Below are 27,406 nucleotides of genomic sequence, written 5' to 3' on the forward strand. Positions count from 1 at the left end.
CATACGCTTCAGGTTACATACACTTCAGGTTACATACACTTCAGGTTACATACGCTTCAGATTGCATACACTTCAGGTTACATACGCTTCTGGTTACAGACTCCACTAACCCGGAAATGGTGCTTCAGGTTAAGAACTTTGCTTCAGGATAAGAACAGAAATCGGGCTCTGGCGGCACAGCAGCAGCAGGAGGCCCCGTTAGCTAAAGTGGTGCTTCAGGTTAAGAACAGTTTCAGGTTAAGAACAGACCTCCAGAACGAATTAAGTACTTAACCTAAGGTACCACTGTATTGTATTTTAATATTTTGTTGGAAGCCGCCCAGAGTGGCTGGGGAAACCCAGCCAGAAGGGCGGGGTATAAATAATAAATATAAAATATATTATTATTATTATTATTATTATTATTATTATTATTATTACACGGTGCTGATAATGCCACGGTTTCAAGTACAATCCCCTTATTGGACAGCAGGGAGTTGGACTAGATTATCCATAGGGTCCCTTCCAACTATGATTCTATAAAGTATAAGTATAGGTGTAGATATAGATACAGATATAAACTATTGTGCCCTTGGAAACAGAGCAGAAAGCTGAAACTTTGTCTAGAAAACGTCTGAGAATTTAAGATTTGTCTTCTGTGATTCTTTTGGATGCTCTCCTGTTATTCTCTCTGTGGATCTGTTGTGCCTCTTTACTTCCCAGAACTTGAGTTTTTTCCATGCATTGTTCCATGCCAAAGGGCATAGTTGCAGACACCTGTTTGTTTGTTTTTGCACCGTTGAAAGGGACCCATCACATTTGAAGGGCCTAGCCAGAAGACGGGTAGATAATTTGAGCTGGCATGAAATCCGTTTTCATGTTTGCCACTTCTCTCAGGTGGGTGCTGCCAATTAAAGGATTTTCGGCGGTGTTCGGGGAAAGAAATGTCCTCTGCACACCAGCCCCCCACTCCAGCTTTATATTTTTTGATCGAGACGTCAGTTTCATGGCTAGCATATGTCAATTGCAACACCAAGCCAGGAGCTGACAACTATCAAAACTGACAAAGCCCCTCCATCCCTATCCTTCATTCCCTAGAACCAAGAGAGGATCTGTCCATCAGCTCACATTGGACGTCATACAGAAACTGTAGGAAGGATGGATAAATCTGTACCGCCTCCTCTTCTTTCTAAAAAAGAGAGAGAGAGAAGGGTGTTTTTGTTGTATAAACGCAGCAAGTGTGTGTTTGCAAATTTGCAAGAGGATACCCTGTAAATTGGGATAGAGTGGTACCTCGAGTTAAGTATTTAATTTGTTCTGGAGGTCCATTCTTAACCTGAAACTGTTCTTAACCTGAAGCACCACTTTAGCTAATGGGGCCTCCTGCTGCTGCTGCGCCGCCGGAGCACAATTTCTGTTCTCATCCTGAAGCAAAGTTCTTAACCCGAGGTACTATTTTTGGGTTAGCAGAGTCTGTAACCTGAAGCGTCTGTAAGCTGAAGCATCTGTAACCCGAGGTACCACTGTAGTTGCAGCCCGTTGTGGATTTGACCTGAGGTGAAATTTTTCCATCCCCTGAAACCTCCCAAATACTGACCATTTAGTCCATGGGTAGGCAAACTAAGGCCCAGGGGCCGGATCCGGCCCAATCACCTTCTAAATTTGTCCCATGCCAGTCCCGGAATCAGCATGTTTTTACATGAGTAGAATGTGTCCTTTTATTTAAGATGCATCTCTGGGTTGTTTTGGGGGCCTGCCTGGTGTTTTTACGTGAGTCGAATGTGTGCTTTTATTTAAAATGCACCTCTGGGTTATTTGTGGGGCATAGGAATTTGTTCTCCAAAAAAAAAAATATATAGTCTGGCCCCCCACAAGGTCTGAGGGACAGTGGACTGGCCCACAGCTGAAAAAGTTTGCTGACCCTGCTAAACCCTCCGTGAATTTGTCAAAACCTGGTGTAGACAATCCCAAGCTGGTTGGATCAATGATGTGGTTTGCAGCTTCCTATGTTCATTTGGAAGAAATGATCCTTAGTCGTTTTTTCCAGTTGGGGCTTGGGGAACTTGGAAGGCCAAGTGGATAAGCCCAATTGGATAAAGCCAAGGGCACATCTAGCTGAGCATCATGTTCTCACAGTGGCCACCTAGATACCTGTGGGGAGCCTGCGAACAGGATTCAAGCACAAATGCACTCTCTCCATTTGGAGTTTCCAGCAACTGGTATTCAGGAGCATTGCTGCCTCTGACAATGGAGGCAGAGCACAGACATTGCGATGGGCAACCATTGATAGCTTCATCCTCCATGAAGTTGCCCCATCCTATTTTAAAGACACCCTAGTCAATGGTCATCACTGTCTCCTATGAGAGGGAGTTCCAGAGTTCAAATATTTACTGCATAATGAAGGACTTTCTTTTATCTGTTCTGAATCTTCCAACATAGCTCAGTCAGTTAGAGCATAGGTAAAGGTAAAGGTACCCCTGCCCGTACGGGCCAGTCTTGACAGACTCTGGGGTTGTGCGCCCATCTCACTTAAGAGGCCAGGGGCCAGCGCTGTCCGGAGACACTTCCGGGTCACGTGGCCAGCATGACATCGCTGCTCTGGCCAGAGCCAGAGCCAGAGCCAGAGCCGCACATGGAAACGCCGTTTACCTTCCCGCTGGTAAGCGGTCCCTATTTATCTACTTGCACCCGGAGGTGCTTTCGAACTGCTAGGTTGGCAGGCACTGGGACCGAGCAGCGGGAGCGCACCCCGCCACAGGGATTCGAACCGCCGACCTTTCGATCGGCAAGCCCTAGGCGCTGAGGCTTTAACCCACAGCGCCACCTGCGTCCCAGTTAGAGCATAGTGCTGGTTTAAGTTCCCGTCTCCAGTGGAAATAATGACACATGACACAATTATTAAGGTTAATGGGCTAAAAAAGGCCACAACTTTATTGGTTACAGGTGATGAGCGGTATTGGCTTAGGCATTGGTCCTAACCGACTATATCCGACTTCAGCCCATCCGCTTGAAGTCCGGGAAGGGTTAACCACCAGTAGAGGGAGTCCTGCTGATGCACATCAGCTAGGAACACCCCCGGGATCACCGCTAGGGGGCGTGCCTTAGGCCCTCATCTCCATAGGCTTCAGACAGGGCCACGCCCCCCCCCTCAAATCCTTTATCAGACTACCCTTCACTATGCGGGGCAGGTGATGGCGTTACCTCCCTTCTTCCATCTACAGAACTATACCAATGCCTAACCGCCAATAGCAAGAAAGTTGTGGCGATTTGCTACAAGGTAGGTGAAAACCAAGTGGCTGGTGCCAATTTGCCAAGTGGAAAAATTCCTACCAGGCCCCTCAACGGTGACCAACCAACGTCCATAGCAAAGAACAAAAACCTTTTAGGGTGGGAGGGTGGGAAACAGGAACAGCTGATGAATGGCAAAGAGGGAGATCCCCGGCCACATCCTGCTTTTATAGGGCAGCCCACGCCCCCTGGGCCGGCCAGGGGGTGACACAGCTGGGAATCCCCCCAATTGCGCGAGGGCTAGCCTCCACCCACTGCACGCATGGAGGGGCCGTGAACCCCTCCAAAGGGCGGAAGTGGCTTAATGCCAAGGTTGCAGGTTTGATCCCTGTATGGGACAGCTGCATATTCCTGCATTACAGGGGGTTGGTCTAGATGATCCTCAGGGTCCCTTCCAACTCCACAATTCTATGAGCATTCAAAACCCAACATGGTTAATCTTGGGGGCCACTTTGCTTTGTCCTCCCCATTGGTTTCTGATCTAAAGCCCCCATTTATTTGGGATTTTCCCAGGCTTCTTGGAAGAGTTTTCAAATAAGGAAATAAAGAATAACAATTAATAATATACACGATGATGTTAAAGAGCCGCTGATATGGTCTGTGTCCTTGAAAACGTCCACCATGCATCCCTACAAAGTGTGAAGGGATTTACGACCTGGATAATTCCCCCTCCAGTTCTTTATCTTGTGTATGTGAGAGTGTGTATTTTCTTTGCAATAAAACCTTGGCTGAGCAAATAAATTTGAGGAGACAGTTTTACTGACAGCTCCTCTCCCTCCCTCCCCACCCCATTCTCTTTCCCCTCCCCAAATTCCTCTTGGTTCCTGCGCAATAAAAAAAAAATGGAGTGAAATTTCAGCTAGGAGGGACTACGCAGGGTGCATTTGAAGAGCTAGATGGAGGCCTGGCTGCCTGCTGTGTGGAGGGTGTTCTGGAAGGGTATTTGCAAGAATTGGGTATTGCGGCTCTGAACTTTCTAGTCCAGTTTTCCAGGCTCTGATCCACGGAAGGAGAAGAATTATAAGGTGACTCCAGCGCTGGAGTCAACCTGTGATGGTTGCCAAAGGAATTGACCTGAAATTCTCTTTTTTATTTTTTGAAAAACATGGTTCTTTGAAGCATGTTTAAAAATGAAAATGGTGACTTCTGATTTATTTTTCTGGCTGCCATGACAACTGACATCTGCATAATAAATTCCATAGTATCACAGAATTGTAGGGTTGGGGAGGCGGGTTACCACCGAAGGTTGTCTCATACAACCCCCTGCAAATGCAGGAATCTCAACTAAAGCATCCTTAACAGATGGCCAGCCAACCTGTGATGGCCTGGGAATCCGATTCAGAGGCTGAACCGGAGGAATCCCAGCCTGCACAGGAGTCCCCGCCTCCAGGGCCAGCTGAGCTGGGGCAGGGCCTTGATTCTGAAGTGCCTGCACCTGTGCCAGATCCTCAGGAGCAGGAACCAGGTGAATCCACTCTGGCTCCGGAGGTGGTTGAGGACTCTGTGCCTACAGGTGAGTCTCTCCCTGGGTCCAGTAACCCTTCAGCCTCTCCTGAACTGCAGAGGCGAAGGGCAGAGAGGCGAAGGGAACTGGTTTCTCCCAGGAGGAGTGCTCGCCTTAAGGCAGTGGCGTAGCATGGGTTGCCAGCACCCGGGGCAAGGCAAGTAATTTGTGCCCCCTAACCAGTGGATTTGCGCCCCCTAACCCATTGATTTGCGCCCCCTAACCCTAACCCCCAGATGTTGCGCCCGGTGCGGCCGGGCCCCCCTGCACCCCCCACGCTACGCCACTGCCTTAAGGCCAGGAGAGGCGGGTCTCCTGGGGGCCGGGACCGCCCCTGGCCTCAGAGAAGATAAAGGCCAGTCAGCCCAGTCCCAGGTTGTGGGAGCAACGTCGTTGAAGAGCTGTTTCGGCCAGCATCCAGTCCTGTTCCCCCAGAGTTCCTGTCCTTGCCCGGCTTCTCACTGTGGACCCCGCTTCGCCCATGGAGGACTGTCTGCCGACCCTCAACTCAGGTCCTGGACCTCGCCCCACGGTAACCTCCCCCCTGGACCAGCACACAACCTCAGCTTAAAAACCCCCAAGGAGGGAGAGTCTGCCACCTTTCAAAGCAGTCTGTTCCACTGTCCACCAGCTCTTACCGTCAACAACTTCTCTTGAATGTTTAGGGCCGGAAAGGGGTTAGTTCAACTTCCGTTTTGTTAGTGAAACTGATTTATTGTGTTACGAAATAATGGATGTCTAAAGAGTGTGTAACCAACATGAAAAGTCCAGAAAGCTCTGCATCAGAACATCGCGCCTCCCTCCCTAAGCCAAGCAAACGCTCCAGGGGAACATTTAAAGGACTAGCCTAGTCCCTCTAGTCCACTGACCCCACAGCACTGGTGGCTATCATGTTGCCAACAATATTTACAGTACTGTTGTTCCAATTATAACAGTTATGACTCACCAAAGTATCCTGGAAACTATAGTTTGTTGAGGGTGTTGAGAGTTGTTTGGAGACCCTCTCTTGTTTCCAGTGTTCCCTGGGAAGAGGGGTTGATTGTGAAGCCCCTCTGGGATTTGTAGCTTTGTAACGGGAATAGGGCGGACCTAACAACTCTCAGCATCCTTTGCAAACTACAGTTACCAGGATGATTTAGGGGGAAGCCAAGAGTGGCATAAAGTTAACCCCCGTTCCTTCCCCTTCCTCCTCTCCCATCACGTGCCAATAATGCCGTCTCTCCACGTATTTATTTATTTATTCCCCAGACATTGCTTCTGGAGTTTATTAGCACCATCTGCATTTTCACATTTCCCTTGGAAGAGACATTTTGACACTGCCTCCAGGTGCGTTATTTCATTAGCAGATTCGCGCCTTGTCGTGCATTATCTCCGAGACGAGGTGCAACTTGGATGGGAGCAGCCTCGGTGGAGGAGAGGGGAACGTTTGATCCAGGGGGGCCCTTATAAAATAGGTGGAGATTTCTTCCCCCCCCCCCCGCCAGGAAAACCAGGATATTCCATGGCAGCCGCAGAGAACATTTTGTCCATTCTCTCTGGTTAGGAAGGCTAGAACTGGGACATAAGAATTCAAGAAAAGCCTACTGGATCAGGCCAATGGCCCATCTGGTCCTGCATCCTGTTTCCACAAGGGCCACCCAGATGCCCTGATGGGATACTCACAAGCAGGAGCCAAGCCAAAGATCACTTTGCCATTCTGCAGTATCTATCAACTGCCATCCAGAAGCATTCCTGCTGTTGACCCAGGAGGTAGAGCACAGCCATCAGGACTCGTAGCCATCCATAGCCTCTATGGATTTGCCTAGTCCTCTTTTCAAAAACAGCCTAAGCAGGTGACCATCACTGCCTCCTGCAGGGACAAACTGCCCTTTGGTCTCCATCTCCCATCAGCCCCAGGGAGTTGTAGTCCAAACTATTTGGGTGGCTGGGGAAAGCCTTATGACCTGCCCTAGTTCCCTTGGCCTCTGCGGCACAGCTCCCCACAAGAGCCCTGCTGCTGGATCAAGCCAATGGCCGATATAGTCCAATATCCTCTTGTTATGGAAATTCCACTCAATATTGAACCAGAGCAGAACTCCAATGTCTACTTAGCAGAATAAAAACTTGAACATGTTTCAGGATCCCCCCCCAAAAAAAATAAACCAGAGGCAATTGTATTTCATCCAGCAGAGCTTTACTGCTACTGAAGGCAAATGAGCATAATGGTCACAAATCCAATATGTTCAGGATTGGCACTGTTCATAAGAAATCCAGTTGCAGCAGACTTAACTGAAACTTAAAGGTAAAGGGACCCCTGACCGTTAGGTCCAGTCGCAGATGACTTTGGGGTTGCGGCGCTCATCTCGCTTTATTGGCCGAGGGAGCTGGCGTACAGCTTCCGGGTCATGTGGGCAGCATGACTAAACCGCTTCTGGTGAACCATAGCAGCGCACGGAAACACCGTTTACCTTCCCACCAGAGCGGTACCGATTTATCTACTTGCACTTTGACATGCTTTCGAACTGCTAGGTTGGCAGGAGCAGGGACCGAGCAACGGGAGCTCACCCCGTCGCGGGGATTTGAACCGCCGACCTCCTGATCAGCAAGCCCTAGGCTCTGTGGTTTAGACTGCAGTGCCACCCGCATCCCAGATGATGGAATAGGATGTCTCTATCTTCATCGAAGAAATGTGGGAGGGTATGGAGTTGTCTGTTCTGATTGGCCAAAGGTTTCCAAGTTTCCAGGCCTGCAATTCTCGCCTGCATGGCTGGAAACTGGGCCAAACCACCTCTGTTCCATACCCTTCTCACATTTCTCCGATGAAAATAGGGACGTCCCATTCCATAATGATAATTTTACTATTTATACCTCACACATCTGACTGGGTTGCCCCAGCCACTCTGGCTTCCAACATGTATCAAAACATAATAAACATTAAACATACAGGATTGCCTTCAGACAGCTTGGGGGTTGGATAACGCCATACCTTCCAACATTTCTCTGATGAAAATAGGGACAGCCTAAGGAAAAGTCGGACATTCCGGGATCAAATCAGAAACTGGGATGGCTTTTCTAAATTGGGGACTTCCCCTGGAGAATAGGGACACTTGGAGGGTCTGCAGTTCAGTGTGAACGGAATGGAGGGACTGTGAAAGCAGATTAGATCTGTAGCTAGCTGTGCCCTCAGAATCCATCACAAGGTTATGGTGTGTGTGTGTGTGTGTGTGTGTGTGTGTGTGTGTGTGTGTGTGTGTGTTTCACAAGATAATGTATAATGGTAAGAGTGGGGGGAAGAAATGCAACCCTGCAAAAATGTGTGCTCAAATGTGCAAGAGATAAATAACTAAGCAAGATCTGAAGTCTTTCGGCCCCCCTGATGCTTGCTAAGACTTTAAAAGCTACGGCCTGATCTTCAGAGCTCGGTGGTGGCCCAACCTCGTTCCCTCGCCTTCCTCCAGGCCCTCCGGCAAGTTTTCTGGTTTCATCTCCCTTGCTGCCAGCCTTTGAATGGCGATTGCTGAAGCTCGCGGATCAAAGTGGGCTGCTTTCTTTCCTTGTGTTTTTTTTCCCCCTTCCCTTTTTCAAATATATATCTTTTCTTCTTCTTCTTTTTTTAGAGGGGAAAAATATTCCCTGGGTAATTCCTTTTTCTCACCACGTTTGTACTAATTTATCTTTAAACATGCCCTAACTGCAGCTAAGCAGAGAAGGAGAGGGAGAATAATGTTTTCTAATCTTTTGGCTGAAGGGTGGAAACGGGGAGGGGAGGGCGACGTTGAAGTATATGGCTGGTCTGAGAGAAAGAGAGAGAAGTAAGAATTAAATGAGGTGGCTGTTTTGTTATTAATACTGTTTGTTACATTTATGTTCCACCTCTTCCACAAGGAGTTCAAGGTGGTGCTTCTCCCCCTACCCATTTAATCCTCAAAACAACCCTGTGAGGTAGGTTAGGCTGAGAGATAGTGGCTTGCACCAAGGTCCCTGCAGTAAGCTTTGTGACAGTGTGGGGGGGGGCAGGATTCAAACCCTGGTCTCCTAGTCCTGGTCCGGATTCCTCATTTAATCCCTGTGGGCTGAGAAAGAGTGACTGGACCCAAGGCTGCACAATGAGCTTCAACGCCAGCAGGGATTTGAACCCTGGTCTCCCATGTCCCACTCAGATACTCTAACCACTAGTCTCCGCAGTCTGAGAGTCCTTGCCTTCCATGCCATCACCCTGGCAGAACAGGTTGGCAGTGCAACAGTTTTCCAGCTGCTCCTCTGCAGGGAGGAAGATGGGATAAGGGGCCTGGCTGCAAAGCCATATCAGCAGTTGGGTAACTGATTCCTGGAAGGAAGGGAGGGAGGGGAGAAGGAAGGAAGCCTCCTGCTTTGCCGCGGGTTGGACTAGATGATCTTTGGGGGACCCAACTCTAAACTTCCATGTTTCATCAAATAACTCACCCTTTTCCGAAGAGTTACGTTAGAAGCATGTTAGTTGCTTTCCTGTTCTGGACCCCTTCCAACTGCGTTCCCTTTCCCCTTGGCAGGTGACGGATGGTGGCACCATCAAGCAGAAGATCTTCACCTTTGACGCGATGTTCTCCACCAACCAGTCGCACATGGAGAACTACCGTAAGAGGGAGGACCTGGTGTACCAGTCCACGGTGCGGTAAGTCGCTGTCCATGTCATTTCTAGGAGTGGCGGGTGATGGCGGGCAATGCCACATATCTCGCCTCCAGGCACTGAAGTCACTCCTGCTTCCTGAGGTCCAGGAAGGAAGTCTGTGCTGCGTTGGCACATTGGCCTAGTGTCCAGTTCGGTCTGCTGACGTGTCCACACTGCGCTAACCACCCCACTGCCCAGCCCCTCTCCCTCCCCGTGAGCAGCAGAGCCCAGAAAGTGCCCTAGTAGCACATTTGTGACAGTCACAGCCATGTTCCCTCTGATCCATGCCCCCTTCTAAGATTATACAATAATTGTGCAAGTATACAATACCAATAAATAGGGTTGCGTTGCAACACTCAGGAGAGATCTCCATGTGTTGCCTTTCTTTTCAATAATAGTTTATTCTTCTTTCCATAGAGAAAGTTACATTTGTTACTCAGCAATTATATTCCAGTTCAACAAAACCAGCGACTCCCCGCTCACCCGTCATCAATGTTTACAACTCAAATTGCATACAGTTGCGGTTTAAGGTTCTGTTTTATCTAATTTCCTCCTCGCTAACATGTTTCTTAATATATTCTGCTGTTTTCTTACACTTCAAACCCCACTGCGGCCTTTGCGTATGGTAAATAACTTTTTATATAAACTAGAAATGCTTTTCAGTCTTCTTTAAAGGATTCTAAGTGCAGTCAGTTTTGCCATCTCTGAGTATTCCAAGATTTTCATCAACCATTCTTCCTTTGAGAATATTCCCTCCTCCTTCTATTTCTGTGCATAGGGAATCCTTGCCACTGTAGTCACATACATAAATAGCCTTGAGGCTTCCTTTGGGATTTTGCTGTCTAATATCCCCAGCAGGAAGGATTCTGGGATCTTGGGGAAAGTCACTTTAAAATGTTTCTTAATTTCATCATATCTCATGTCCGTAAAGGCCTTTGACTTGCTGGAAGCCCACCACATAGGATAGAATGACTCTTCATAGTCCTTACATTTCCAACATTTGTTTGATACATTTATGTGCATTTGAGTTAACTTCTCAAAATACGGGACAGAGCATGCACACCATTCTCTTGAAACATGTGTTTTTGGTGTTTCCTAAATGCTTAGCTCTGGAGCATACAGAACAATAACTCCTTTGTGTTCATCAAGTGCCCCTTCTCCAGAGGCACCCTAGGAGCTGATCTTCATTCCTACATTATGTAACTGACATATATATATATCCACCTGTTCTGCCGCTGAAGACTTTTTGGATCATTCTTTGTCTAGCTCCTTCCCTTTGACCTTACCGCCTTGGGTGACCCTGCTGGGTATATGAGATTCCTGATAGCTTTGCTCACAAGGGTCATAGGAACGTGCAAGCCCACTCACCACGACAAGGTGATGATCCAGCGAGTGATCCTCATCAGTGGTATGTTACAACGGCTGTGAAGGCAGATGAAGGCTGCAGCAGATAGGATCTACCGATTCGTCATGGCTACTCATGCCATCGGAACAGAACCCTCCTGCGAAGACTGTGCATTGATCAGCGTGCACTGATCTACACACATAAAACAAATTCATGCACAGGCGTCTTCCAAAAACCCAACCCAAACCCCTAATGTCCCATGGCGATCGGCAAATGGTGATGGGGGCAGGATCGTGAAATCTGGAAGCCCCTAGTCATGAACCGGCACATGGAAACACTGGCCTGCAAGCACTCCAGTTGGAGAACAGCCTTTACCAAGGTGTTATGGACTTTGAAGGCACTCAAACTCAGAACGCAAGGGAGAAATGTGCTAAGAGGAAGGCACGCTTGGCAAATCCACACCGTGATCAGCTCCCTCCCGGAAACCAATGTCCCCACTGTGGAAGGACGTGTGGATCCAGAATTGGCCTCCACAGTCACTTACGGACTCATTGTTAAAACCGTGTTTATGGAAGACAATCTTACTCAGCTACGAGTGATCGCCAAAGAAGAAGAAGATATACATATACATGTGTGTGTTGCCTTTCAGCCCCAAAGAGGCTCACAGGAATAAACAGATGCATGCAAATGCAGTAACACAAATACAAACAATGATACAGGGTCAAAACCTTTTAACGGCATTGAAAACCAAACATATCTGTGTTCCTGTCTAAAAGGCACTGAACATCCCTGAAATATACTCGGAGTCGAGAGTGGATTTCATGCTCTTTATTCAGCTCATAGTGGTGAGGAGGAATGGAAGTTCCCCCAGAATGTCTGCTTTATATACATTATTTACACAATGGGCCCCACTTGATTGGCTAATTCCGGGATTCACCTGTAGGCCAATCAGGTTGCGGATTCACTTCCACCTGGAGCTGGATTGGGTGGCTCCTGTGGACCAATCAGATTGCTGCATTCTGGCCCCTATTGTTCTAGGACCAATCAGACTGCTGCATTCTGAATCAAATTGTTCTAGGACCAATCAGACTGCTGCCTTTTGGATCCTATTCAACTCAGTACATAACAATCCCCTACCAAAAAAAAAAAAGTTATGGGAAGACCAAAAAAAACCCCACAAACATTTAAGCAGAATCTTTTCCTTATAAGGGTCCCAGGCAGGGGGCGGGCAGACAAGGCAGGTGGAAAAACTTCCCTTGATGGTTCCAGCAGACTCTCCCCTGTAGCTGACCTGCCTCCTTTCCCTCTGATTGGATCCAATCAGCACAAAAGTGTGGGAGGACTTCTTGTTCTCGGTGGTTTAGAAGCTCCACTTTGGTCCTCTCAAATGCTGGAGGCGGGGACCTTGTGGCAAAGATAGGAATGGGTCTTAACACCCTCTTTCCCCGTGACCCCAGGATGAGATACCTCTGAGGCTATGCGGGCAGTCCTAATGACTTCTGTCCATTTCACCAGGATGCTCCCTGAAGTGGTCATCATTATTCAAGGGCAATGATGCTGTGTTGGTGAAGGGCCCCCGTGCTCATTCTGCATGCATTTCAGCTCTAATTGAATTGTCGCAGGCTGCAGTTCTTTGCCTCTCACAGCCATTTGACCTGGCTGTTATACACCCAACAAGTGAAATTAGCGTTTCGTGCATTTGATGAAGTGGACTTGAGTCCAGGAGAGCTTATGCTATAATAGATGTCTTTGTCTTTAGGGTGCTACAAACTCCACATTAGCAGGATACCTTTGGTAGGCCAACACAACCGTTTCAGAAGAGTGTGCAAACTTGGGTGAACCTTTCAACCTGCTTTGTGATGTTACTGAAACACTTTGGATTCCCCACTCCCCTCATAGGGCATCACTTTGTAAGGTGCTCTGATATATTTTCACCAGACTCTGTACATTCTAGGACAGAGCTGAATGGAGAAGCTTCAATTTAATGAAACCCTTCCTCAAAGTCTTACAGGCACTCCCCCTTGGGGTGGTTTTTGGTTTGGGAGTCACGGGCAGGTGGCACGCCATTGCCCAGTTTTTTAAAAAACTGCGCATTTATGTTTCACAGGGTGCGAAAGAAGGGCATTATACAATATGCATGTGTGCTTGGGCCCAGGGTCTTTTGCCTCACCATCCCCACTACTGACTTCCTGTTGCTAGGTAAAGGTAAAGGTAAAGGTAAAGGTAAAGGTAAAGGTAAAGGTAAAGGTAAAGGTAAAGGTAAAGGTAAAGGTAAAGGTAAAGGTAAAGGTAAAGGTACCCCTGCCCGTACGGGTGACAGACTCTGGGGTTGTGCGCCCATCTCACTTAAGAGGCCAGGGGCCAGCGCTGTCCGGAGACACTTCCGGGTCACGTGGCCAGCGTGACATCGCTGCTCTGGCGAGCCAGAGCCGCACACGGAAACGCCGTTTACCTTCCCGCTGGTAAGCGGTCCCTATTTATCTACTTGCACCCGGAGGTGCTTTCGAACTGCTAGGTTGGCAGGCGCTGGGACCGAGCAGCGGGAGCGCACCCCGCCGCAGGGATTCGAACCGCCGACCTTTCGATCGGCAAGCCCTAGGCGCTGAGGCTTTAACCCACAGCGCCACCTGCGTCCTGTTGCTACTCAGCTTTAAAAAATAATTTAAAAAGTGTCCCCGGATTCATTGAAAAAAATCTGGTAACCATACATTAAAGCCCATTTGGAATAAGAGCAATGCTTTTCTAAGGCAGTAAAGAGTGGCCCTCCAGAAGTATATGGACTTCAGCTCACATCAGTCCAAGAATGCATAGCCAGTGGTCCCCATCACTGCATTAAAGATAGAGTAGGGGCAGCAAAGGCAATTGATGGCCTAGTTCAGGGATGAGGAACTTGTGGTCCTCCAGATATTGATGGACTCCAACTCCCATCAGCCCCACCCAATATAGGCAATGATCGGAGTGATGAGAGTTGTAGTCCACCAACATCTGGAGGGTACCATGGGTTACTCATCCCTGCTTTAAAACAAGGCAGAGTTGTGATGGAGTTAGCTGGAAGCAGTAAAGGTAACCACTGGTCTAGTCCAGGGTTGGTGACTTGTCACTCTCAAGATGTTACTGGACTCTCCTGCCTTGGACCTAGCTTCAGCTTTGACGGACTGCCTCCATACCGCACCCTCAACCTCGGACTGGACTCGGACCTCGACTCTCAGTTAGCTCTGCAGCTCAGGAGAGGCTAGAGGGTTACCGGAGGCAACCTCAGCTTCCTCTGACGGGGCTGACAGTGGAGCACCTGCAGGCAATGGGTCCTCCATCACCTCAGGAGCCAGAGCAGACTCAGCTGGTGCCTGCACCTGAGGATCCATCACAGGTGAGGACCCTTCAGGCTCAAGCCACCAGCCCTGGCTCAGCTGGTTCTGGAGGCGGTGACTCCTGTGCAGGCTGGGATTCCTCAGGTTCAGCCTCTGAGTCCAAATCCCAGGCCATCACACCGGGTGGCCATTGCCCAGTTTTAAAAAAACTCTGTGCATTTATGTTTTGCAGGGTTCGAAAGAAGGGCTTTGTACCTTGCCTAGCAGAGAAACCATGGGCCTTGTGCCCCTCCTGGGCAACGGCCGCCCGCCCACAACTCCTGAGCCTCCCCCGATCTGTCAAAACAAAGGGCGAAGGGGGCAGGAGATCTGTACCGCTGGACGTCCCCAGTTCACCTTCGGCAGTGGTGGTGGCAGTGAGCAGCAAGTAGCTCCTGAAGCCAGCCAGAACCAACTGTTCTACCAGACTAGCTCTGGGCTGCTGAGGTTGCCACTGCCATATTTCCCAGGGTCAGATTTGCAAATCTGAGGACATTCCGGGGACGGAATTTGTCCGGGGACAGATTTGCAAAACCAGGGACTGGGGAGTCTGGTAACCCTACTTTAATGTAACATCAGCAAGCGGCAAAATCTGATTGCTTACAAAGCACTGCAGTGTCCATGTGATCCCTGATTGCCTGCTCAAGAAGGAATGAAAACAGAGGGGTGAATGGCGGCTGCTGTAGCCACAGCAAAAATAATCGGGGGGGGGGGGTCTGTTCATCAGGGATGCTGTAAACAGAGCTATGATTAAAAGTTAAGGGATCACTTCTTTCAAGCTGAAAAATGAACCTGGAGAATGTTCATCTTCACGGATCACACCAAGTGCAGATATAATATATTGTCGTGAAACGATTTCATCGGCGGGTGTCGTTCACCCAAATTGCTGAGAGCCCGGAGCCCACATCTCTGAGGATTTTGGTTATAAGAACAACATCAGTGGATCAGACCAAGGCCCCATCTGGTCTAGAGGCTTGCAAGGATAAGATGGAGTGGATATAGAAAAGTTCTCTCCCCCCCCCCCCTTGTCGTGTTGGAACTTGTGGGCATCCAATGTAGGAAGATTCAGGACAGATAAAAGGAAGGGCTTCTTCACGCAGCAAAGAGTTAACCAGTGGGACTCACTGCCACAGGAGCCACTGATGGCCACCAATGTAGGTGAAGGTGGAGGATTCGACAGATTCATGGAGAGCGATATCAATGGCTAGTAGGCGTAGTGGACAGGCTCTGCCTTCACAATGTGGTAGCAATCCTTATGAATGCCAGAAACTACTGGAGGGGAAAAGTGCTCTTGGGTTCAAATCCTGATTGCAGGCTTCCCACAGTCATCTGGGTGGCCACTGTGAGAACACGATGCTCCTTCCTAGGGCAATGCCCCATGGACGCTTCTTTCTTTTTTTCGAGTTTTATTTACCATATTTTTTGCTCTATAAGACTCACTTTTTCCCTCCTAAAAAGTAAGGGGAAATGTGTGTGCGTCTTATGGAGCGAATGCAGGCTGCGCAGCTATCCCAGAAGCCAGAACAGCAAGAGGGATTGCTGCTTTCACTGGGCAGTGATCCCTCTTGCTGTTCTGGCATCTGAGATTCAGAATATTTTTTTTCTTGTTTTCCTCCTCCAAAAACTAGGTGCGTCTTGTGGTCTGGTGCGTCTTATAGAGCGAAAAATATGGTACTTATGTTACATTGTAAACATTATCTACTTACATCACAAGGCTTATTATAATATAATTTTCAGCATGTATACAAAGTTTATAAAACTAAAGGGGGAAAAACAAGGACGAAAAACTATTCCAAAATCATATATGTACCAACACTTTGGACTTCCTGTCTATCCCGTTGTATATTCCTTTTTTACAAATGAATGTACTCTTATTATTATTTTTTCTTTACATTTTATCTAATACATTCCGATATCAATGTGTAATGGTAAAGGTAAAGGGACCCCTGACCATTAGGTCCAGTTGTGATGGACTCTGGGGTTGCAGCGCTCATCTCACTTTATTGGCCGAGGGAGCAGGCGTACAGCTTCCGGGTCATGTGGCCAGCATGACTATGCCACTTCTGGCGAACCAGAGCAGCGCACAGAAACACCGTTTACCTTCCCACCGGAGCAGTACCTATTTATCTACTTGCACTTTGACATGCTTTTGAACTACTAGGTTGGCAGGAGCAGGGACCGAGCAATGGGAGCTCACCCTGTCGTGGGGATTCAAACCGCCAACCTTCTGATTGGCAAGTCCTAGGCTCTGTGGTTTAACCCACAGCAACACCCATGTCCCTATATCAATATGTACCCTTGGTCTTATTTCTCAACTCAGTCTCTCTCCAACATCAATCGAATGCTAGCATAGGTAGCGAACCTTTACTATATTTTTGAACATATATCTTATTTCTATCCCACTTTTCCATAAATTTTTGTTTTGAATTGCCTCTCAGGCTATTTGTCAACAGCGCCATTTCAGCAAATTCTTGTAGCTTGTTATGCTAATCTGTTATTGTCGGGACTTCTTCTTCCTTCCACCCCTTTGCATGGACTCTTCTTTCTAGGGCAGGTAATGTGTGGGAGATTCAGCCCCACTCAAGGGTGGGAGCAGTATTGCCACAGGACAAAGAAGGGTCTTCAGACCCAGAATGGGGAATGACCACCCTCCCAGATATCTCTCTCTGACCCTCAGACCCTTCACTTTCTTGGGGTAGCCTCTAGAGACCCCAAGGGTCATCTAATCTAACCACTTCAATGCAGGAAACACACCTATTTCATTCTTTAATTCTGACTTTATTCGTATACATCTCACCCTGTAAGTCCACCATCTGCTTAAAACTAAATAAATGAAAATGCGGGGAGGTTTCTGTTTTGGAAATGACGATGTCAAAACACTTCATAAGACGGAAATTCTGTTTCACACATGCCTGGGGACAGGAGATAGGAGTGCTTCCATTATGGGGGGGGGAGGAGAGGAGAGATTTGAAATAAAAAATAATGGCGAGGGAAGGAGTGGAAGTGACAATAATATTTGGGGTTGGGGTAGCGGGGAGTTGTCAGCCCAGCAACCCAAAAATCACTGCATAAAGGCAAGAGCAGTTTGATGTGAAAACAGCCTGCACGCTGTTCGCGATTGGCTGGGGAGGCGTAAGGGATAAGGCATCCACATTTACATATAAATGAAGATATTTACAAATTAATGCATTTTGAGCAAGAGGAAGTCCCGCCACTTCAAGACGCCAGAGCGACAGGGCCTGCCGTGTCGCAGGGGAAGTGGAGAATGAGGCGAGGAAGATTTACTAGAGAGCGAAATGCAATCTTTTCTCAATTAAAAAAAAAAAAATAGGCAAGATTTATGCCAGAGGGCAGCTCCTTAAGAGGTTTCAGGCAGGCTGGTCAGCCGTGAAGTCCCTCAGAAGATTCAGGTATTTTGTCAGGGTTCAGCTCTGGTCAGAGGAGCAAAGAGTTTGAGAACCTATGTGCAGAAAGTTCTTCTTCATGCAGGGCTAAGTTAAACTGCAGAACTTGCTCCTGCAGTGATGTCCATCAAAATGATTTTAAAAGAGGAGTGGACAAATGCATGGAGGATAAAGGCTGTCAGTGGTTACTGGCCACAATGGCTATGCTCTGCGGGAGTTAATGCTTCTGAATACCAGTTTTTGGAAAATGCAGGAGGAGAGAGGTGCTCTTGGGTCCGGCTTGCAGGTTTCTGGTTGGCCAGTGTGAGAACAGGTTTCTGGACTCAATGGGCCATTGGCCTCATCCTGCAGGCTCTTCTGGCTGGCCACTGTGAGAACAGGATGCTGGACTGGATGGGTTTCGACTTGATCCAGCAGCCTCTTCTTGTGTTTGGCAGATCTCTACCAGTGACCAGAGCAACCATCACATCCAGGCATCCCTGCGCTGGGACTGGAGACCCTACACCAGTTGCCATCTCCACTGGATAGCTCAGTTGGTTAGAGCAGGCTTCCTCAACCTTGACCCTCCAGATGTTTTTGGCCTACAACTCCCATGATCCCTAGCTAGCAGGACCAGTGGTCAGGGAGGATGGGAATTGTAGTCTCAAAGCATCTGGAGGGCTGAGGTTGAGGAAGCCTGGGTTAGAGCCAAGGTCACAGGTTTGATCCCCATAGGAGATAGCGGCATATTCCTGCATTGTGGGAGGTTGGATTAGATCAGGGGTTATCAACCTGGTCCCTACCGCCCAATACTGGGAGTTTCAGGATTCTAGGAGGTTCTACAGCACAAGCTGAATCCTCCTTCCATCAAGCACTGCTGGGCGGTAAGGAAATTTTACCATCAAGAAAGATGCATTAGTGGGTGGTAGGTATAAAATGTTGACTACCCCTGGATTAGATGATCCACAGGATCTCTTCCAACTCTCCCCCGCCTTGCACACATACACACTCCATATCCCTGTGGACCTTGGATCTCCTCTGCTCCTTAGGAAAGGGCTGTAGCTCAGCAGTGAAACACCTGCCTTACATGCAGAAGGTTCAATCCCCAGTGGCGTTTCCATGTAGGGCCAGGAGAGACCCTTTGCCTGAAACCCTGGAGAACCACTGCCACTGGTCTGACTCTGAATATATGAATGGAGGGTAATGCTCTCAATGGCTACTAGCCATGGTTGCTATGCTCCATCTCCAGTATGGCCATGGATGCCATTAGCTGAGAATAAATAAAAAAAGTGCTGCTGTTAATCTCTGGTCTTGCTTGTGGGTTGCCCATTAGGGCATCTGAGTGGCCACTGTGAGGGCAGGACTCCTGACCAAATGGGACCCCCTTTGGCCTGAACCAGCTTCAGGGCTCTTCTGGGGTTCACAAGAGGGTGGACAATTCTCCACTGCCTGCAAACTGCTGGCTGGCATCCTTCCTTGGATCATGCCGATTCCCTTCTTCCCTTTGTTTTTAAGTAGAAGTTGGATGGTCCTCCATCAGGGATGGTTTAGCTGGGACTCCTACATTGCTGGAGGTTGGAGTAGATGATCCTTGGAGGTAACTACAGTGGTACCTCGGGTTACAGACACTTCAGGTTACAGACTCCACTAACCCAGAAATAGTACCTCAGGTTAAGAACTTTGCTTCAGGATGAGAACAGAAATCATGTGGCGGCAGCGGGAGGCCCCATTAGCTAAAGTGCTGCCTCAGGTTAAGAACAGTTTCAGGTTAAGAATGGACCACCAGAACGAATTAACTTCTTAACCCAAGGTACCACTGTACTTCCCACTTTGTTGTTGTTTAGTCGTTTAGCCATGTCCTTCTCTTCATGACCCCCTGGACCAGAGCACGCCAGGCACTCCTGTCTTTCACTGCCTCCCGCAGTTTGGTCAAACTCATGCTGGTAGCTTCGAGAACACTGTCCAACCATCTCGTCCTCTATCATCCCCTTCTCCTTGTGCCCTCCATCTTTCCCAACATCAGGGTCTTTTCCAGGGAGTCTTCTCTTCTCATGAGGTGGCCAAAGTATTGGAGCCTCAGCTTCAGGATCTGTTCTTCCTATGAGCACTCAGGGTTGATTTCCTTCAGAATGGAGAGGTTTGATCTTCTTGCAGTTCATGGGACTCTCAAGAGTTTCCTCCAGCACCAGAATACCAAAGGATCAATTCTTCAGCAATCACTTCCCACTTTACAGTTCTACAATTGATTTCCTTTCCTCCTTCCTTCCTTCCTTCCTTCCTTCCTTCCTTCCTTCCTTCTCCCTCTCCCTTGTTCTGCTGATGGCTCCCCCCCCCCCGTTCTGCCCCTCCCTTGCCAACAATCTTGCTAATTAATTACATCCTGCCACATCGCCTATTTTTAAAACTGTAGCCCTAATCAGCACCCCATTCATTGTATTCTTGCAGCGTGACATTGTAGTACTGCTTTGGGCAACCCTTCCAAGCCCTCCTCTCTCCCACCTCCACCCACAAGGTCTCCCTCCCTGGTGAGCTTTACATTGCCCATGGGAAATTGTTTGGCTCCCTCTTGCGGTCCAGAGGTGCGATTGACCAACAGTATATATTTTCCAAGTCTGTTGGTTCCAATAGATGGAGGCTCACTCGATACTGGATTTGTGGTGCTACCTAGCTCCCACTTACCATCTGTTAGCAGTGGTGCTGTGCTATGTGCTGTACAAAGTGATGTCTTCTTCTTCTTCTATTACTTTGTCAATCACTTGTAGCCGAGTAAGACTGTCTTCCATAAACAACAATGAGTCCGTAAGTGACTGTCCGTAAGTGACTGTGGAGGCCAATTCCAGATCCACACGTCCTTCCACAGTGAGGACATAGGTTTCCAGGCAGGAGTTGATCATGGTGAGGGTTTGCCAAACGTGCCTTCCTCTTAGCACATTTCTCCCTTGTGTCCTGAGTTCAAACATCTTCAAAGCCCATGACACCTTCGCTAAAGGCTGTTATTCATAAGTCACCCCGGCACCTTTGTGCTGTGGTCACCTTCTGATGCCAAACCTCACTTCTAAACGCATCACAGGTTCCAGATGTTGCAGTTTTGATCCCCTGCGGCGTTCGTAAATGGACGGTTCTGCCTTTTCCACATGGGGAAGATCTGGACTCTGCCATCCCTTTGGCCCCTTTCCAGCTCCCTTCCTTCCGATTTCCTATCCCCTTGAGCTCACCAGATGCCGCGGGGAGGGGCTTGCAGTGACGCTCGGCAGTGACAGGCTTAGCCTGGCTTTCTTGAAAGCCTTGCCTGTTCTGCCACCGGGTGGGATGGAATCGTGTGGAGATGGATTGACATAAATCCAGACAAAAATGGATCCAGGCACTGCGTGCATGTAGAGAGGGAGTGGGGCGGGGAAATAAATAAATAAATGCCGCAAGAAATCACTCTTTGCGTGGTTGGATTTATTACTAATTATGCCGTTGGCTTTACGGGCAGGCTTATAAAAACCCAAACTGGGGCATAAAAATGCTAAAGAGAGGCTTAATTTAAGGAGAAAGGCTGGGATATCGCATCTCGTTACGTTGGGTGCTATTTCTTCAGAATTGGTCTGAGCATATTTCAGGACGTGTATTTTAATTTTCCTGAGCACCAGGGAACATAAAGCACTGGGGATAACGATCCACCCGCATGCCGGTGATCTCATTCACTTGGCTCCCTTGCAGCTTTGGCTAACTTCCGCATTCGATCTTGAAAATTCTGCTTTAGTGCTTTCTGAAGATGCCAGGAACGTATACTGCTCCTTATCCTGAACTACTTGAGGATTTGACATTGGGGCATCTGGTTGGTCGCTGTGAGAACAGGGTGCTAGGCTAGATGGGGAAGGGTTTCTCATACCAAAGGTATGTATGTGTGCCACCTGCACCTGTTTCCAAACCCTTCTAAATCTAGTACATTGGTGTTATCCAATTTCATCCAATCACCCAACCATGTTAGACAGGCCACCTCATAGTAAAGTTTAAGATCAGGCAATGAGAATCCGCCTCTTTCCCTTTTGTCTGTACGAAGTTTAATTTTATTCTAGGCTTCTTCTCTTGCCATACAAACCTTGATACAGTGGTACCTCGGGTTAAGTACTTCATTCGTTCCGGAGGTCCGTTCTTAACCTGAAACTGTTCTTAACCTGAAGCACCACTTTAGCTAATGGGGCCTGCTGCTATTGCCATGCCGCCGGAGCATGATTTCTGTTCTCATCCTGAAGCAAAGTTCTTAACCTGAAGCACTATTTCTGGGTTAGGGGAGTCTGTAACCTGAAGCATATGTAACCGGAAGCGTATGTAACCCGAGGTACCACTGTATTACTTTCTGCCACTCTTTGAATTGCCCTAACCCAGTAATTATCTGGATGCTTTGAAACAAAAAGAGCATTTTGGGTTGCACGTTCGACTTTACTACCGCGATTCTCCCCCAGAATGACAATTTCAGTCTACAGTGGTACCTCAGGTTAAGTACTTAATTCGTTCTGGAGGTCCGTACTTAACCTGAAACTGTTCTTAACCTGAAGCACCACTTTAGCTAATGGTGCCTCCCGCTGCTGCTGCGCCGCCAGAGCACAATTTCTGTTCTCATCCTGAAGCAAAGTTGTTAACCTGAAGCACTATTTCTGGGTTAGCGGAGTCTGTAACCTGAAGCAGATGTAACCTGAAGTGTATGTAACCTGAGGTACCACTGTATTCCATATTTCCAAATTCTTTTTAACTTCTTTCCAAACTATTTTGTAATTATCTTTAAATAAATTTGTGTTCTTTGGAGACAACCATATACCCAGGTATTCTATTTTTTTAACCATTTCGATTCCGGTTTGCTTTTGTAGTTGGTCTATTTGCCTTGCAAGCAGAAGGTCCCAGATTCCTGGTAATATCCTTTATTTTCCCTCTTAAAAGAATAAACACATGACAATCTTATTTAAAGATATAAAAATAGTTTATGCACAAAATCATCAGTTCACAGACGAATCCCTGAAGGCAGACTTAGTTACAGATATATATATGTGGGTCTACCCCATAGGGAGATAGTCTCTTTGTCCTCTGTTGGCTGAAAGCCAACAGGGCATCTCTAGCTAAAAAGAGCTGTTGGTCCTCCAAAGGAGGAAGTCAAAGAGGGAGCGATGGCTGCATGCCTTGTGCTATTCTTTACCTGCACAGGTAAGGTCACGCCCACCTCTGGTCACATGAGAGAGGAAGTATGTCCCAGCCCAGGAGGAAACAGGAAGTTCCGACTGGCTAGAGCAAACATCCCCTTTAATGTCCACTCTAGGAATGTTGTACTTGACTGCTATCTATGTGTCACATCCCACAAGTGACCCATTTGGAACATACAGGAATAAGGTATTCTGCGCCTGAGTTGTTCAGGGCTTTGTGGGTTAAAGCCTCAGCGCCTAGGGCTTGCCGATTGAAAGGTCGGCGGTTTGAATCCCTGCGGCGGGGTGCGCTCCCGCTGCTCGGTCCCAGCGCCTGCCAACCTAGCAGTTCGAAAGCACCTCCGGGTGCAAGTAGATAAATAGGGACCGCTTACCAGCGGGAAGGTAAACGGCGTTTCCGTGTGCGGCTCTGGCTCTGGCTCTGGCTCGCCAGAGCAGCGATGTCACGCTGGCCACGTGACCCGGAAGTGTCTCCGGACAGCGCTGGCCCCTGGCCTCTTAAGTGAGATGGGCGCACAACCCCAGAGTCTGTCAAGACTGGCCCGTACGGGCAGGGGTACCTTTACTTTACCTTACCAAAACCTTGAACCTGTCCCATTAGCAGATGGGAAGCCGGTGCAGGTCTTTCAACCCAGTAGCACGCATTCTGAGTACGTTTTCGAGCACAATTCAAAGTGTTGGTGTTGACCTTTAAAGCCCTAAATGGCCTCAGCCCAGTATACCTGAAGGAGCATCTCCACCCCCATTTTTCTGCCCAGATGCTGAGATCCAGCACTGAGGGCCTTCTGGTGATTTCCTCTTGTGAGAAGCAAAGCTACAGGGAACCAGGCAGAGGGCCTTCTCGGTAGTGGCATCCGCCCTGTGGAACGCCCTCTCACCAGATGTCAAAGAGATAAACAACTACCTAACATGTAGAAGACATCTGAAGGCAGCCCTGTTCAGGGAAGTTTTTAAATGTGTGGCATTTTAATGTATTTTTCATCTTCGTTGGAAGCCGCCCAGAGTGGCTAGGGAAACCCAGCCAGATGGGTGGGGTACAAATAATATTTTTTTGTATTATTATTATTATTATTATTATTATTATTATTATTATTGGCAGTAGTCTTTACCCATTTCCAGGAAGCCATCAGCTGATGTTTCTGCACCAGACCCACATCAGTGCCCGTTGAGGCTGGTAGGGAGGAAGGCAGGGAGCTGAACAGTAGGGGGCGTCAGAGCCAGTGACTCTGTGGATTCTGGCTGTGGCTCCACCTATCACTGGCTCTGCCAGGCTCCCTCCCCCCCCCCAACCCAATGACCAGCAGTAGCCACTAGGAAGGAATGATGAGAACTGCAATTCAGAACTTCTGCAGGGCACCATGTTGGCTCATCCTTTAAAGGTAAAGGTAAAGGTACCCCTGCCCGTACGGGCCAGTCTTGACAGACTCTGGGGTTGTGCGCCCATCTCACTTAAGAGGCCAGGGGCCAGCGCTGTCCGGAGACACTTCCGGGTCACGTGGCCAGCGTGACATCGCTGCTCTGGCGAGCCAGAGCCGCACACGGAAACGCCGTTTACCTTCCCGCTGGTAAGCGGTCCCTATTTATCTACTTGCACCCGGAGGTGCTTTCGAACTGCTAGGTTGGCAGGCGCTGGGACCGAGCAGCGGGAGCGCACCCCGCCGCAGGGATTCGAACCGCCGACCTTTCGATCGGCAAGTCCTAGGCGCTGAGGCTTTAACCCACAGCGCCACCTGCGTCCCACTGGCTCATCCTTTACCCACCATCTATTTCTCCTTCAGAGTTTTTGGATGTTGACAAATATAAAAGCCAGGGGGGGGGGCAGTTATGTGGATGCAGTTCCACAATGCTGGCTAGCACATGCAATCCACAGCAAAGTGGATCACGCTTATCTCTCTTTCTCTTCCTTTTAATCCTGACTTTTGTTTCCTTGGCAGCCCGTGTTCTGCTCAGCCACCAGTTTAATTGTTGTGGAATTTTTCTGACATGACTAATTATTGTTTTGCAAGTATTTCTGGGGCTTTACTAATTGATTACATATTCCCTGACTTGACAATTTCCTTCTCTTGGAATGCAAAATGTTCTCTCTTCTCCCCCTCTCTCTCTCTTCCCCCCTGCTTGTAAGAGTATTGTTCCTTTTTTCATCTTTATTGACTTCGTTCTCTTTCCATATCAGAGAAAGTGCTTTTCCCCCCCTCGCCCCAACAGCGAGGGAACTCACAGAGGGGATTGCATTGGAACTTTTTAGTTCCTTTCTGTGATCTTGACCTCAAAACTTGTTTCTGCAGTACATTTATAAAGAGAATGTTTGGGGGGGTGGGAGGGAGAGATGGCCAATTATCTGAATACATGCATACCCTCCAACATTTCTCTAATGAAAATAGGGAGGTCCTATTCAATTATTATGATGATTATGATTATGATTATTTTACTATTCAGTGTTGCCCCAGCCACTCTGGGTGGCTCCCAACATATATAAAAACATAATAAAGCATTAAACATTTAAAAACTTTCTTAAACAGGGCCACCTTCAGATTGCTCATGGGTCAGATAACTCCATACCCTCCAACTTTCTCTGATGAAAATAGGGATGTTCTAAGGACGCAGGTGGCGCTGTGGGTTAAACCACAGCCGATCAGAAGGTTGGCGGTTCTAATCCCCGCGATGGGGTGAGCTCCCGTTGCTCAGTCCCTGCTCCTGCCAATCTAGCAGTTTGAAAGCACATCAAAGTGCAAGTAGATAAATAGGTACTGCTCCAGCGAGAAGGTAAACAGCGTTTCTGTGCGCTGCTCTGGTTCGCCAGAAGCGGCTTAGTCATGCTGGCCACATGACCCGGAAGCTGTATGCCGGCTCCTTCGGCCTATAGAGCGAAATGAGTGCCGCAACCCCAGAGTCGGTCACAACTGGACCTAATGGTCAGGGGTCCCTTTACCTTTACCTATTCCACTATGATTATGATTATGATTGTGATTATGATTATTTTACTATTCATGTATAAGAGTGTTGCCCCAGCCACTCTGGGTGGCTCCCAACATATATAAACACATAATAGAAATTAAACATTTAAAAACTTTCCTAAACAGGGCCGCCTTCAGATTGCTTGTGGGTCAGATAACTCCATACCCTCCAACATTTCTCTGATGAAAATAGGGATGTCCTAAGGAAAAGGGGGACATTCTGGCATCAAATCAAAAACCAGAACAGCTTCTGTAAATCCGGGACTGTCCCTGGAAAATAGGGGCGCTTAGGGTATCTTCACATGTAGTGAAGAAATAGACCCTGCTGACTACACTGGGTAAAATCTTCACATACAGATAAAACATGCCTCTAAATACTAAGTGCATGGAACAAACTGTTGTAAGAAAAGAAAAACTGCTCCCTTTCCCTTATGGGGTATCTAAGAGCCTGTATAGAGTCCTTAAGTAGGTTCTCTATCGGTAGGAGAAAATAACAGAGGCCAGCCAGAGAATACTGAGAAGCAAAACAGATAGTAAGCCTGATCTTTATTAAACTGTTGCAACAGGGTCCTCACTCATCCCACACAGGAGGGAGGAGAGAACACTGAACAATGGTGCGTAAGCCCTTATATAAACTTTTGAAATTGCCAACCTGTAGCTCAAGACCACCCCCAAAAAATCATACATACATCACAGAAGGGGCGGTCAACAGCAGAATCCTGTCTGGCAGGAAACCTGTTAATGGGTTAATGGACAGCCTGGCCATTCTTTTGTGATGATAAATACTTAATTCCTGAGTCCAGGTCACAGGCTCACCCTATGCATACCCAAATGTGCCCTTAAGGCAGGATTTGTGAGCACAGAGACAATGGGGAGGCTTTTCCCATTTCCATCCAAACTGCAGAGGAATATTTGAGGTCACTGAAAGAGTCAAAATGGCTTTAGGACTGTTTTCCTGTACTGTTTCAGACATGTGGTTTATATACTTACGTATGTGTTCAGACGTAAGGGATGCAGGTGGCGCTGTGGGTTAAAGCCTCAGCGCCTAGGACTTGCCGATCGAAAGGTCGGCGGTTCGAATCCCTGCGGCGGGGTGCGCTCCCGCTGCTCGGTCCCAGCGCCTGCCAACCTAGCAGTTCGAAAGCACCTCCGGGTGCAAGTAGATAAATAGGGACCGCTTACCAGCGGGAAGGTAAACGGCGTTTCCGTGTGCGGCTCTGGCTCTGGCTCTGGCTCTGGCCAGAGCAGCGATGTCACGCTGGCCACGTGACCCGGAAGTGTCTCCGGACAGCGCTGGCCCCCGGCCTCTTGAGTGAGATGGGCGCACAACCCCAGAGTCTGTCAAGACTGGCCCGTACGGGCAGGGGTACCTTTACCTTTACCTTTATGTGTTCAGACACGTAGTTTATATACAGTACTTATGTATGTGTTTGCCTTGTAAATTTATGAACATATGATTTATATATATGAGACCTTAGAATTCCTATAACAAAACCTAAGGAAAACTTCATGCTTTGATAGTGAGCTGCCTCTCTAATGCCTCTGGGTTAGATTACTGCAATGTGTTGCGCACAAGGCTGCCTTTGAAGACAGTTAAAAATATCGGAACCTAATAAAAACCTGCTGAATCAGGCCAATGGCCCCCCTAGTCTAGCCTCCTGTTCTGACAGTGGTCAAGCAGAGGCCTGGCTGCAAGAAACCAGCATGCAGGATTCGAGCACAAGAGCATCCTCCCCTCTTGTGGCTTCCAGCAACTGATGTGCAGAAGCATTGCTGCCTCTGATCATGGAGGCAGAGCA

General features: G+C 48.2%; 1 protein-coding gene across 1 annotated transcript in view; it reads left to right on the forward strand.

The window, feature by feature from the left end:
- IGSF21 (immunoglobin superfamily member 21) overlaps positions 1-27,406 on the forward strand; it is a 239,830-nt gene that overhangs the window by 121,575 nt on the left and 90,849 nt on the right. The window contains 1 exon segment of the mRNA XM_079987073.1: positions 9,280-9,401. Within this exon segment, the coding sequence (XP_079843199.1) occupies positions 9,280-9,401 (122 nt within the window).

This window comes from Podarcis cretensis (assembly GCF_951804945.1).
Source record: "Podarcis cretensis genome assembly, chromosome: 8".
NCBI classification, from domain to species: domain Eukaryota; kingdom Metazoa; phylum Chordata; class Lepidosauria; order Squamata; family Lacertidae; genus Podarcis; species Podarcis cretensis.